This window comes from Equus quagga, chromosome 8, assembly GCF_021613505.1.
Source record: "Equus quagga isolate Etosha38 chromosome 8, UCLA_HA_Equagga_1.0, whole genome shotgun sequence".
In the NCBI taxonomy this organism is placed as follows: domain Eukaryota; kingdom Metazoa; phylum Chordata; class Mammalia; order Perissodactyla; family Equidae; genus Equus; species Equus quagga.
The window spans coordinates 56,779,324-56,794,398 of record NC_060274.1 but is presented as its reverse complement, the minus strand read 5'-3'; the positions used below and the strand labels follow the sequence as shown (position 1 = coordinate 56,794,398).

The 15,075-nt window shown below is 40.3% G+C and overlaps 1 protein-coding gene across 2 annotated transcripts in view; it reads left to right on the top strand.

Annotated features, from left to right (window-relative positions):
* Positions 1 to 15,075, top strand: part of ABCB1 (ATP binding cassette subfamily B member 1) — an 88,222-nt gene that overhangs the window by 14,667 nt on the left and 58,480 nt on the right. For both annotated transcript variants that reach the window (XM_046668811.1, XM_046668812.1), the window contains 4 exons: positions 1,641 to 1,797; positions 10,053 to 10,101; positions 12,391 to 12,582; positions 13,013 to 13,184. In XM_046668811.1, coding sequence (XP_046524767.1) covers positions 1,641 to 1,797; positions 10,053 to 10,101; positions 12,391 to 12,582; positions 13,013 to 13,184 — 570 coding nt within the window. The remainder of the gene's footprint in view (positions 1 to 1,640; positions 1,798 to 10,052; positions 10,102 to 12,390; positions 12,583 to 13,012; positions 13,185 to 15,075) is intronic.

Sequence of the window (15,075 nt, the reverse complement as noted above, 5' to 3'; positions counted from 1 at the left end):
CCTGATCTTGATCTTTGTTTTGTTTTGTTACCTGATCTTGATCTTTGTTTTGTTTTATATTCCCTGCCTAGTTGTTAGTGCCATCGAGTCCATTCTGGCTCCTAGCCACCCTGTGTATAGTGGAGTGCAGCTCTGTCTGGTCTTTTTCTCCATCCTCTCACCTTTTGGTGCTGTATCAGACATGCTCTGCTGCTAGTCACAGGGTTTTTGTGACCATTTATTCAGAAATGGGTGGCCAGGTCCTTCTTCATAGTCTGTCTTAGTCTGGAAGCTCTACTGGAACCTGTCTACCACAGGTGACCCTTCTGGATTTGAAATACCCGTGGCATAGCTTTCAGCATCACAGCAACACGCAGCTGCCACAGTAAGACAGACAGATGTTGTGGTTTCCTGCCCGGGAAATGAACCTAGGCCAAGGCAGTGAGAGCGCCAGATCTTAGCCACTAGACCACCTCCCTGCCTAGACCTATGACTTCCTACCTAGTTTCCTCCAGATTACAAACTTGCTGAGTACAGACATGGTGAATCCACATGACAGCCATCTGCCTCGGTTTATCCACAAACCACCACAGCTGACTTCATCCTGTTTCTGTTTTTTTCTTTCATTTGGTTTATCTTTTGGTCCTTAACTAGTTCCTTGAATTATACAGGGGAAGTATTAATTGCTTCCCAAATGGGCCTGTCACAGAGCCTGAGCCCATTCCTCTTACTGCGTCCTGTCCTCTTCTTATCACTTTTTGGGTCCAAAGAATTGTTTCTTTCCTCCTTGTGACTTGTCCCCAGTTAAAGAGATTATGCAAACCTGTACTGGTCAGTCATTATGGCCACATTCTATCTTAGAAAATCTATTCTTTGGGAAGCATACATCTAGCTCATTCCTTTTCTCTTCCTTCTCACTGTTGAGGCCTAATTACATTAAAATCATTTTACATTTGTGCTAATGCCATTATACAGCACACCTTTGACCCAAGCCACTTTCTTAAAACAATAAAACATGTTTCCTCAGTCGTGTCCATAGAGGGGCCTTTGGCAATCAAGATCTTTCTTGATTAAAAAGTTTTGAGATGAAAGGTAGCTTCTCTTCTTGGAAATCAGAGCAACAAATACTATATTTCTATTATTGTACCATTAAAGACTTCTACAATTTCTCAGAATGTTCCAAACTTCTCATCAATCCTCATATGTAAGAAGAGAGGACAGACTGAGTCCAATATGAAAAAGTAGGTCAGAACTCAATAGAAGAATCAAATGCCCATTTCTTTTTTTTTTTTTTAAAGATTTTATTTTTTTCCTTTTTCTCCTCAAAGCCCCCCGGTACACAGTTGTATATTCTTCATTGTGGGTCCCTCTAGTTGTGGCATGTGGGATGCCACCCCAGCGTGGTCCGATGAGCAGTGCCATGTCCACACCCAGGATTCAAACTAACGAAACACCTGGCCTCCTGCAGCGGAGCGCGTGAACTCAACCACTCGGCCGTGGGGCCAGCCCCCAAATGCCCATTTCTAATTAGGCTATTGCAGTAGTTAAGCTTGGGCCAGCGTGGTAGCAGTAGTAGTCTGAGGATATATTTGGAACGTGGAGCAAACCATCCATGACACTGTGCTAATTGTACCTGTTCTCTACATTTTCTTTCTTTTTAGTTTCGCTATTCAAATTGGCTTGATAAGTTGTATATGTTGCTGGGGACTACGGCTGCCATCATCCACGGAGCTGGACTCCCCCTCATGATGCTGGTTTTTGGACAAATGACGGATAGCTTTGCAAATGTAGGAAATGTAGGAAACGGGTCTTATCCAAGTAAGTATTGTTTGTGGTACTGATTTTATTGGAAGCTTGAGGAAAAATGAGTCACTCAGAGTAATGTTTGTGAAGCCCTTACTAAATGTGGACTAGTGTGTTTAGTGCTGTGGGAGGTAGAGGGGGTGTAAGCTATAGTTCACATTTGTCAAGAGTTTGAGAAGATAGTATTCACAAGCATTAGAATGCACAATGGAAGTGCTGGCAGAGATACGTAAAAAAGAGACAGTTCTATGAAGTCAGAAATATGCCAGAAAGTTTCAGGAGGAGGTATAGGGACCTAATCTGGACCTTGAATGATAAGTAGTAATCAGTTATGAGATTCTCTGACAAACTGGATATGGGTGATTCAAAATCATACAGGAGTCCAGGATGATTCTAAAGTTTTAGCCTGAGAAACTGGATAAACTGATGTAGTTACCATCAACTGAAATGAGGGGGGTGGAGGGAGAGTAGGTTTAGGCAGTACATACCAGAAATTTAATTTTGGGCATTGTTACAAGTTGGGCTTTTTGTAAATAGATGCTAAAATGGAGAACTGAGGCCTAGAGAAGTTTTTGTGTGTGTGTGTGTCTATTGGATAGTTCATATACAAGAACAAGTGGGAAGAGAGAGTATTTGAGTGCCAATGCCCAAAGTTAGGTAGATGAGGAGGAGAAAATTTGTGAAAGTTTTCTTCTGATTACTGTAGTTTTCTTAGTGAAGTAGCAAAACATTTGGCTGGTAAAGAAAGGAGATCTAAAACAATCCTCCAAGAGAGTGGGAAAGTGAATGGACTGCTGAAATAATCTGGGTTTCATACACACACTCTCACACTTGATTGAGGAGGGGCTGGTTGAGAGCTCTGAGCTTCCAAGTCGCCTTTGGTTTAGCCTAGATAGATAGATTGATTGATTGATTTTTTTTTTTTGAGGAAGATCAGCCCTGAGCTAACATCTCTTCTCTTTTTGCTGAGGAAGACTGGCCCTGAGCTAAGATCCGTGCCCATCTTCCTCTATTTTATATGTGGCACGCCTGCCACAGCATGGCTTGCCAAGTGGTGCCATGTCTGCACCTGGGATCCGAACCAGCGAACCTGAGGCCGCCAAAGCAGAACGTGTAAACTTAACTGCTGTGCCCTTGGGCCGGCCCCAAGATAGATTGATTTAAACTAAACTACCTAAAGACTTACAACCTGGCGATGCTCAAGTAGTAGAAATGTTGAAAATGCCTGTTTAAGAATACACTTGAGAATACAGTGACACCACGAAGATTTTACAATGACCCTTCAAGTTTTGGACCTTTAAGTCTCTAATGAATGCTGTGTATCCTTTCCCCAGCAACGTGCACATAAATCTTCCTACCAATTTGGGGTATTTATAGATCCTTTTATACATGTCTGTGGGTCCTGAGAACCCCTTCTTTGTGATCCTGCAGAACACGTTTACCCTGAGGCAGGATTACTTTAGTTTTGTGAATGCAGGTAATGAGCTGGGCCAGAAGATGTTATAGTATGTTTGAGTAATGTAAAATTCTTATGGATTTATTACGCACCTTCGTGGTATTCAAAGGGACCTGCCAAGAGGTGTTGTACTACCTTTGGATTGGCAGCTTGCTTTTATACCATTCACCAAAGGAAGTTCTCAGTGTTCTCTCTGAATTCATTGGTTCCTATGCATGCTATAGTTGGCAAAAAGTAGATTAGTTAAAGTGTATCTCTACAATATATTATAGAAATAGCAAAAAAAAAAAAAAGATATACAGTACTTGATGCATTCTAGGTGCTTAAGAAATGGGATGAATAAATGCAAGACTGACTCAGAATTTTGTAGGTGAAAAAGAACCTAGAAATTATCTGGCCCCAACCCACGATTTTATAGATGTAGAAACTGGTGCCCAGGAAGTTGAAACAATGTGGCCACGATGGAATTGCTTGCTAGTTGACAGAGCTGAGTTCCTGGGCCAGGAATCCTGCCTTTAGTCTGGTATTTTTTCCCACTCTACTAGTAGTTTCAAACTCTGCCTAAAATTGTAGCAAATGCCAGCATTTTTCACTTGGTCTTTTCTCTCCCTGAGAGACCATTCTGTAGATTTGCTTATTGGAATGTCAGGCAGATCAGCCAAGAGGTACAGCTCCTCAGGCCATGTGAAAGCAGCACAGGTGAGGAGATTGTAGCTCCTGGAGTCATTTCTGTCACCTGCAATAAACCCAACCACACTGAGTTGGCAGGCTCTAGCCTGGGAAATGCCAGAGGGATTGATCATTGAAACAAAAGGTCCAGATTTCTCTTGCTGGTGGTTGACAGAGCTTCCTGCACCAGAAGACTGGAAATCATAGTGTTCTTGAGCTAGAACGGACCTTGTAGATCATTTAAGTCAGTGGTTTACTAACTCTTCTTTAATTAGAAACACTCCCCCCCCACCCCCCCACCCCCGCCCGAGTGTAAATAACATCTGACGTGGAAGCTCATCAGGTAAAACAGCTGAAAGTGAGGCTTCCTAGGTTGAAAGTGTTGGAGGGGAGCCCAGGCCAGGGTCTCTGCTGATTGTCTGCTCTCCTGCCTCCGGGCAGCAGTGTCGAGGTCATTCCACATAGAGCCCACCGCATATATACCCAATTGCACCCTGGGCCCAGAGCCATCCTCATCTCATCTCTTGCCTCCCCAACTCTAACTTGCTAACTGCTCTCTGTGCTTCCATTCTTACCCACTTGTGTGCAGTTCTCCACACACTGTCAGAGTGAGCTTTTCCAAACACAAGTCTCATCACATCTCTCCCATTGGTTTTCTGTAGCGTGGAATAAATACACATTCCTTACATTGGCCTACATGGCCTCCTCCTGCCCCAGCAGTCTCATTGCTTATTACCTCCTCAGTACAGCCTACCACACTGACCTTCTTTCTGTTTTGTGACCACTCCCATCTCCTTCCTGGCTTGGGGCCCTGCAGAAACTGCCGCATCTATGTCTCTGTAATGGCTTCTTATCATTCAGCTCTCACTCAGAAAGACCTTTTGTTCCCAACCCAACCCAAAGTCAGTATAGCATCACTGCTTTATTTACTTATTAAGATTTATTACTCTAAAATTAATTTGTTAGTTTATTGGTTTGTTTATTACAGCTTCTCAAGTGGGAAGAAAGGCATAAGGGGAAAAAAGGAAGTTCCTGAGAAAACCTATCTTAGCTATTTCAGCAGTGGTACCATGTCACATGAGGTTTGGGCCCTGAAAGTGACAGGATTTCATCCTTGCACAGAAATCCAATGAGATTAGAAAAAATGACTCTCTCGTTCTAGGTTGTGTCCCGAGTGTCTGGAACAGTGCCTAACATGAAGGCTCTATGGAAAATGGTTTGAAAACTAACTATGATATAATCTCATTTTACCAGTTAGGAAATCACAAATGTATTTATGCTATGTACTTTTAAATTTATGCTGTTCTTAAGTGTTCAGTAGGTAAAATAAGTTAACCTTCTGAGGTATTTGGGTCAGATAGAAATGTAATGTGATTCTTAAATGATATGGAGTCTTTAGGCAGTTTGGTGGGCACTGTTTAGTTGTAGGTTTCTTTGAAGTCTTGCTTGGGTAGGAAGATGGGATCTACTGTATCTCTTTGTAATCTTATGATATGTGAGACACTTGTATACAAAATAGAATGATTGGATGGACTATTTCAGTAAAGGGTCTGCATGTGTGGTGGCTCTGTGAAACCACTTGTACATCTTTGGGACAAGCTAGGTTACAGCAGATAGAGAGGCTGTGCACTGAGGATACAAAGATATGTAAGATATAGTCTAGTTCTCTAGGAGCTGACACCAGTGGGAGTGGGCGGAGGAGATAGATATAAAGCTTCATATTTCTATTCTAGCATTGACTCAGTAAATTGAATTGTGTATCAATTACTGTGGAATTCTGTGACAAGCTGCATCATTCTGCTTGGGGTAAGCCATTTGAGAGAAGGTCATATTTGAGCTCACTCATGGAAGAAGAGTCTTTTCCAGGACAAAAATTGTGTAAAAGGCATTCCAGATAGAGGAGAATGAATAAAGGCTTGGAGGAAGAAAGCTGTCATAAGTTCTTTAGTGCAGCTCTCAGTGTGTGGAAAATATTTTTAGTCTAAAAGAGTGGAGCGTAGTCTCGTGAAATTTAAACAAAATGTTTTGTCATGCTCAGTTTCCCCTCCAATCGCCAAGGGCAAAGGCTTCAAGAACACAAAAGCCTAGAGGAAACTTAGGCACCGTTTTCTTTTATGCTGCAGCACTCCTCCGTGCAGACAGTGACTGCAGTACCCCGGCTACTGGAATGAGGAGAAGGGTGTGGGTTAAGAAAATATCTGGAAAATCATTGGTTGACATTTCAAAAGTGTTATCCTGTCATGTATATTGTGGCAGGATTGCAGAGAGACTAATATGACATATTTTGGATGTTGGACTTAGTCTTTTATGCAGTAGACTGTCACTGAGGTTTATTAATGGGAGCAAGATGATTGCATTTTTGTTTCCAATGGTAAAATCTGGTGACAATATGAAGACCTGATTAGAACAGAAAGATCAGTTAGGAGGCTCTCGTTAGAGTAGAGGGAAGAGATGATGTGGACTTGAACCAGAGCATTGACCATGAGGAAGGAGAGGATTTGGGAGTGCAGATATGGGAGTCACTGAAGCTGCAGGAGTGGCTGTGGTGACCCTGGAAGTGTGCATGGAATTCTGGGAAACACCAGCATGTAGGAAGGAGGGAGAGCACAAGGAACCAGTGAATGAGCCTGTAAGAGAGGAATCAGAGTGGTGGAAGAGCCAGGAGAATGAGGTTCTGGAAGCTGGAAAAGGAGATGGTGGGCAAGAGTCTAAGCAAGTATTTTATTAAAATAAAAGCTACACTTAAGTGTTTGGCTTTCCTTTGCTGATTATTTGCCTGATACTGTTATATAGCCCAGAGAGTTTCTGGCTTCTCCCACTGAAAAATAATGTTAACTTTTGGATACTGTTCAAATATTCTTCTTTATAACTATGGGTTTGGGCAGTAGCCCTTTGAGATCCACACAAGCAATTGGACTATATCACCTCTAAGGTCATTTCAGCTTGAAAGTTTGGATTTTGTGAAAGCATGCCTAAGGGTAAGAATATTATCAGAAGCTCAGAGAGGAGGGAAAAATCTGGGACAGAGAGGTTTTAATTAATAAAAGTTGGCTGGCGGAAAAGAAAAGTTGATTAGAGGGAGTCTAAAGAACATAGCGTCTTTATTTCGTTCTTTGGTCAGTAGAGATGATCTCTGTCAGAGGACCTGCATGCTCCATTTTCATTCTGACTGGTACACTTTGACACTACTGAGGCACAAGTAAAAGGTACTTGGTGCTCGAGTTGGTTTCTGATGACTGAAACTATATATACATACATATACACACGTGTGTGTGTAATGTATAGTTGTATGCATAAACATGAAGGAGTCAATTTTGACCTTGAACATAAGGTTTTACTGTCTGAACTGTGTAAAAATGACGGTAGACCTAGAAGCTACCGTTGCCGAAGAGCGTTTGTTGAAATTCTCTTGGTCCCTTATCTCTAGAATTGGGAAAACTGATAGTAGCAGTGAGTAGAAAACAGAGATTTAGTTCAACTTGAAAATTTGTCTTGATTTGGTAGTGATCCACACTAGTGACAATTAATACCATTTGGAAACAGTTCCTGGCTAAATAGATAAGACAGTAAATCCCTAAGGAGAGATCTTCCAAGACTGATTTGGAGAATAATCGTCACGCAGCTATTTAGTATCCTGGTTTATCTTTGAACATATGGAGCAGAAGCAATCTCAGAAGTGGTTAAAACAGTCCATCTGGACTCATTTACTCCCGCATTGACACAAGGTGAAGCAGTCACGGTTCTCCGCTACATGTTTTGCTACGTCTCTGCGTCTCTTTCTTACTCCCTTACTTTCTGCGTTACCCCTAAATGGAGTCTTCCCCAGGGTTCCAGCTTGGTCGCCCTTTTCTCCTTACCTGTCATCCTGTCCTCAGAGGTAAGGAGAAATGACTTTTTTCTTTTTTTGCCCTAAATTTAGCTATGGCCTCTAGCACATGACTCCTAAGTCTTCAGACCTGAGCTCTCTCTAGAATTCTAGAGCCGCAACCTGAAAGAGAGGGATCAGAGTGGTGGAAGAATGAGGAGAATGAGGTTCTGGAAGCCTGAAGAGGAGATAGTGGTATCTTGGACATCTTGGATAACTGGACATCTTCAACTGAATGTCCCAAGCACCACAGAATAAAAACCTTCAAAACGGAATTAATAATCTTCTCACATCTGACCAGACCTGCTTTTTTTGCTGACTTCTCATTTCCCACCAGGGCACCATCATTCTTCAGATGCTTTGACTCGAGGTCTTGATCGTTTTTTGTTTTCACTCTCTCGACTTCTGTGCCATCAGTTGCTAAGGCCTGTAACTTTTCCTTCCCTAAATCTTAGTGGTACTTTCTTCTTTATTATTCTCATTTAGACCCTCTTTCCTTACATAATTGTAGTAGCTCAAGTATCTCAGTCTCTCCCTATTCTAGCTGGCAGCTAGTCATCCTAGACCATATATCTAATGATATCCTTTTCTGCTCAACACCGCTGAATGACCACTCATTTTTATACACCATACCTGCAGGGCCCAGATTAACTTTCCAGACACATATCCACCTCCTCCCATCCCCACAACATACCCCACACTCCAGCCAAAGTGGCTTACTCATTGTTCAAACATGCCGTGGACTTTTGCCTATCCCTGTTTTTCCTTTTGTCAGAAAAACTTTTCCTCTTCTTTCCCACACTTGTCAAAATCAGACTCATCTGAACTAGGCTGTCTCATCTTATAACATAACTTTTGAAGTGACTACAAGATTTAAAGTGTGCCTTTCCTGATGATCTGGCAATCTTGATTATGATAATTTATCCTATAAAAATATTTACCGTATATTCATATATATGTGTATGGGTATGTTTAATGGAGCATTGCTTGTAATAGTGAAATATTGGAAACAACTGAAATAGATGCAACTTTGGAAAAATAGATACACATATATGTATATATATACACAATGACATGGAAATTTGGCCACTCAATGTGGGCTGTGATTCTATTTTTTAAATAAGCCTTATGTATATTTGTGTATGTGTATACATGCATACAGTAAAGAAAATCTGAAAAAATGCACGCCAAAACATTGAACGGCGGTCATTGTGTGTGTGTGTGTTGAGAGGGGGAGTGTTAAGATTTTAATGTACCCATCCAAAAATGTCATCATTTGCTATTACTGAATGATGAGCTCACTGGTGTTTGTTACATTATTGTTTATATTTTATATTTCTAAATAAAAATAAAAACTGGAGAAATGCAGTGTTAGATTTTAAATACTAGGTGCTTTAGTGTCAAGTATGCACTGATGTTTATTTATCAGGACAGAGACCCTAGAAAAGGTTTTTCTCTATGTCATCTTGGAGTGATAGTTCAGAAAATATTTTAATTCAAGGATGCTGATATTCCTACTGACAGACTGCTTCTTAATAAGTGTGAGTTTCTTCTTGCAAATAAGCTTCATTAAATTGAGTGTGTATGTGGTTGCATGTGGCCAGTGGTGAAGGATTTGAATGGATGCCATAATGCTTACACACAATTAAAACTGAATGAGGGGGGCCGGCAGCACCATGGTTAAGTGCGCACATTGTGCTTCGGTGGCCTGGGGTTTGCCAGTTCAGATCCTGGGTGCGGACATGGCACGTCTTGGCAAGCCATGCTGTGGTAGGCGTTCCACATATAAAGTAGAGGAAGATGGGCATGGATGTTAGCCCAGGGCCAGTCTTCCTCAGCAAAAAAGAGGAGGATTGGCAGCAGATGTTAGCTCAGGGCTAGTCTTAGTCAAAAAAAAGAAAAAAAAAAAAGAATGAGGGGCCAGCCTGGTGGCATAGTGGTTAAGTTCACGTGCTCTGCTTTGGAGGCCCCAGGGTACGTGGGTTCGGATCCTAGGTGTGGACCTACACACCACTCATCAAGCCATGCTCTGGCGGCATCCTACATAGACGATAGAGGAAGACTGGCACAGATGTTAGCTCATGGCCAATCTTCCTCACCAAAATAAATAAATAAATAAATAAATAAATAAATAAATAAATAATTAAAAAAAACCCTGAATCAGTTTGGCCTATTTTTGTGTAAATGTTAAGTGACACAAGTTTGATTCATTTTTATATGCTTATTTTTAATGGAGAACAAAGAGACCTAATGGTATGTGTTTGTTTTGTGGTAATCTAGGTAACGGCAGCCCTACACCTTTCGAGAAACTGGAGGAGGAAATGACCAAGTAATTAGACATTTTCCTTACTATTGTTCAACTCTTCTGTGTTAATCCAATTGTAGCAGTGTTTAAAATTTTGCATTATTATAATAAAGATTCAAAGTTTTGAGGAGAACAATACCATTGTTAGTTTTCCAAGAGGATATAATGTAGAATTCTTTTGCTTTTTAAGAAAAGAATTTGCTGCATGTGATGTGCTAAAGTTAAGGTTACGACTAGATTAGACTTATGTGTGCATTGGAAAGACAGAATATCACGTACAGGGAATTAGAGGAGTTCCAAGTGACCTTTTAAAGTGTAGTTAAATTAAAAATCACATTATTTGCAATGGCTTTTTAATTATTAGTTTGCTTCCTGGATGTTTTCAGTCACGATGTAATAATGAGATCAGTCAATAGGATTTTTTTTTAAACACAGCATGTAGTCCTAAACAATGAAACAAACACCTCAGAATAAATATAGAAATTCTATAACCTTAACTCACCTTGGGGAAGCTTTTGTTAATGATTTACATATCTTGAAGTTTGCTCCCCAGAATAGCTTATAAAAGATGTTCAAAGATATGAGTTGGTGAATCAGAAGATAATGATTCCACCGTATCCTGTAAATGATCTGGTAGATTTGAAGACAATGGAGACACTTGATCGTATTTTGAAAGATGAGAAGCAAGTACCTACAAATATTCCTGTGGAAAGGCTTTTTTTTTTTTTAATATTAAGGAAAATAAAACAGAATGTCTTGTGATCATCTTATAAATGCTTAAATATAAATATATTTTGTTGGAGTGAACACTGACTGATCGTTTAAAAAACATTCACTGGGGCCGGCTCCGTGGCCGAGTGGTTAAGTTCGCGCACTCCGCTGCGGTGGCCCAGGGTTCGGATCCTGGGCACGGACATGGCACCGCTCGTCAGGCCACGTTGAGGTGGCGTCCCACATCCCACAACTAGAAGGACCTGCAACTAAGATATACGGCTGTGTACAGGGTGGGTTTGGGGAGATAAAGCAGGAAAAAAAAAAAAAAGATTGGCAACAGTTGTTAGCCCAGGTGCCAATCTTTGAAAAACAAAGTAAAAAACATTCACTGATTCTCAAAGCATGAATTCTCCTTGTTAAATGGGGTTTCTTTTTAGCTATCTGTTTATATATCATTAACACTTGGATAATGATTAATTACTGAGCTATTAACTAAAATTTAGTATTCTAATTACATCTTCCCTGATAAATACATTGTAAATTACAGAGTGTAGCTCAGGGAAGAATGTTCACCAAGATTCTTGCTGAGTTGAACACTGAGTTGTGAACAGTAACATGAGCAATTTTCTGGTTATTACATAGCTGTTTTTATAGCTTCTGTATGGTTTGTACAAACATTTTTATTTGAAAATGACAAGTAGTAAATTTTAAAAAAGAGAATATTGATATATTTTATTTTAGAATGTTTGTCTTTAACTTAAAAATTAATTACTTAGTAAAACTCAAGAGATGTTTGCTTTCTTAAATGTGAAGACTCAAAGTGAGGAAACAAATTCAACATTTCTAGGTGATCAAGGGTCTGGTTTTAGAAGATTTTAGTTTTTTATTGTTAGAGTTTAAACTGGAAGGACCACTCTTTGATTCACTAAGCGTTTTAGGGTAACTGATGATGGCCAGTTGGGCAGACGATATGAAAATACCTTTTATTTTCAATTGTCTCTTGGCATCCAGGTTCTACCAGATTAATAGCCCACTAGGCCAGAGAACCATTCCTATCTCTTGGTTCCACTTTCTGGCAAGTTCTGTCACTTCTTTCCATTCCCCAATGTGCAGAAACCACCCCAAAGACTCATCAGTTGATACTGAGATATTCCGGGTAGACAAGACTACAGTCGTAGGTTTCACCTGACACTGATACTTCAAGGTGTCACACAAGTCTTTCACGATAACCGGTGTTCTCTGGGTGCTTACTATGTGCCAGGCACTGACCCAAGTGTATTACATGCACTACTGCGTTATGATTCTTTTCTCCATTTCAGCAATTAAAAAGCTGAGGCTTAAGAAGGTTAAGTAGCTTGCCCAAGATTACCCAGCAGATAAGAGCTGGGATTTGAGCTGAAACAGAAACCACACTCTTAACCATTCTACACTATATGGCGCAGACATAGCTGGATGCTGACGATCACCTCTGCTTGTTACAACTCGTTCTTATTTGTTAAGCATGGCAAGATAGCTAGATAACTCAAAAGTAAGAATCTGTGGTCTGTTTGGGAAAGAGGCATTGATTAGAGTATGTGCAGTAATCTTGTTGTTTTTCAGGTATGCCTATTATTACAGTGGAATTGGTGCTGGTGTCCTTGTTGCTGCTTACATTCAGGTTTCATTCTGGTGCCTGGCGGCTGGAAGACAAATATACAAAATTAGAAAACAATTTTTTCATGCTATAATGCAACAGGAGATAGGCTGGTTTGACATGCATGATGTTGGGGAGCTTAACACACGGCTCACAGAGTAAGTACCTAGTTGTATATTTAACTCAGATGTGGTTCTAATTCTTATTAAAATGAAAGAGATGTCATCAGCTCTATTAGGACATGTTAGTGCATCACAGAGACGTAATTGTGAGACTAAATTCCTTCTGAGCAGCAATCATGTCTTATGCATCTTTTTATTCCTAGTACTCTAGCGGGGTGTGAGGGGACCTGCATGACTAGCCCTGAATGAGGGATTGGACTTGCCAGACTCAAGAAATCCTCTGAGAGTGTGCTGTTGAAGTAGAGCAACAACGTGATACTTTCGGGGGATATTTCCCAGCAAGAGCCTTAGATGTTAACTAATTTACCCCAGACAAAAACAAACAAACCAAAAACAACTGGATTCAGGAGAAATGTTCTGTGTTTACAATTCTGATATTTATTTCTAACGCTATCTGTTCTTTTAGTGATGTCTCCAAAATTAATGAAGGAATTGGTGACAAAATTGGAATGTTCTTTCAGTCGATGGCAACGTTTTTCACCGGTTTTATAGTAGGATTTACACGTGGTTGGAAGCTAACCCTTGTGATTTTGGCCATCAGTCCTGTTCTTGGACTGTCAGCTGGCATCTGGGCAAAGGTAGGTAGAACCTGCGAATCCAGATTTTAAACTGTCTCCACCCCCACCCCCACACAGTGGAAGGCTGTTTCTACCAAATGATGACCCTGACTCTATATTTGATCCTTAGTTTTAAATCTTCTGTTCAACATCAGTGGGAATAAGCAGATGCAACCTCACTGATTCCTGCTCCGGGTGGGATTCCATGCTGTCCTGGGCCATGTGGTTATTTGGGGAAGAGATGAGAAAGACAGAAGTAGCTCTCATTTCTCCCCTTCATATAAAAGTTATGGTTTCCTCTTAAACAGTTTTGTTCTCTAGTAGAGAATTCCATATTCACACAGTAAATAGAGATTCAAGTTCAGTGAACAACACATGTGACCCGTTCAGTTAACAAACGTTATTGGTTTTAAAGTTTTTGGTTTTGAAGATTTTGTTTAATTTGTAAATTGATTTTGTAGTTTTGTCAGTGTTGTAAATGTTTTTATGTTTATACATATTTAAATCCACTAGTAGAAAAAAATTTGAAAAAATACTTTCCAGTCCCACATGCATGTAAATCCTAAGTGTGCAGTTCTCTCTCCCAATCACAAAGGCAAGGCAATACAGATGGCCCTCCCCACCTGTGCAAGATGCTCTTAAAAAACTTATTTTCCTTTTTAAGGCTGGGCATGGTGTTCATTTTAAACTGATTTGATGTAAGAGTGGGTTGTGGTGGATAGATCAGTATATAATTTCTGTTGGGTTCAGCACAACACACTAGAGAATTAGAGAACTTAGAGATCACATTAGACTTTCATGTGAGCAAGGATGTAAAATAATGGAGGGCCAACAAAAGCCAAGACTAACACAAAATAAATCAGGATATAAGTACTAAAAAGTTTTAGATCTTTTACTCCATAGGATGGGTATTGTTTTGCTGTTGCAAACAATAAGTACCGTTTATTGAGCATCTAGTATGTCAGACAAATACATATGTTTTCTGAAGTATAGCTATTATCTCATTTTACAGAGGAAGAAACTGAAGTTCTGTGGATTCTGTTAATTTGTTGCTCAGAGTAGCACAGGGTTTCAATGGTGTTCTTGGTGGTAAAATTGCATCTTTGTATCAGTCAGCTGAAATATTGGCAAAAGCTTTGTGTGTTAATTGATTTTTCTATTTACTAGAATATTAAGCAAGTTAGGTGGCAAACTCTTCATATCAGTATTTCCTTAAAAACTGTTTAAAATGTACTGACGTTCATTCTAGTTAAGTTAGGAAAACAGATAGTAAGTTAATCTTTTAATAATTAATTATGCATTGCTTCAGATACTGTTTATTTAATAAAAGGAGCCCTACGCTTATTGCTGGAGACCTAAGTTTTAATCCTCACTCTACCATAAATATTTGGTCTGATTTCAAACAAATTTCTTAAATTCTCTGGTTGTCAGCCATATAAAAAAGGAATCTGGCCTTGTCTGGGAAGTTTCTTTGTCTCTGTGACCTGAGGCTCTCCTCCCCAACCCTGAGACACTGGGGCAAGAAGGCAGAACAGTCACAGCAAGCCACCTGGTCCAGGAAGCCTCTTTAGACATGTGGGCTGGTGGCTCTCTTTTCTCTCTCAGAGACACTATGGTGGATAGAGAGCAGAGGTAGGGGAAACCACCACACCCTGTCCCCGTCAAAGAATACGTGGTGGTCTGACCTTAAGAAACCACTTCCACTCTCTCAGGTAGCATAAGCAGGGGCTAGTAGGTGCCCCAGCAGCTCCAAATAAACCACACCGACAAAAATGATACCACCCAGTCTCTGAATATAAAACCGCTGCTGGATCCACAGCTCAGGAAAGTAGGCCAAGAATTGCATGCTAAACCCTAGCAAGGTAACTGCTTGCTAAAACAAAAGATTTAAATAGGATCCAGAGTCTCCTAA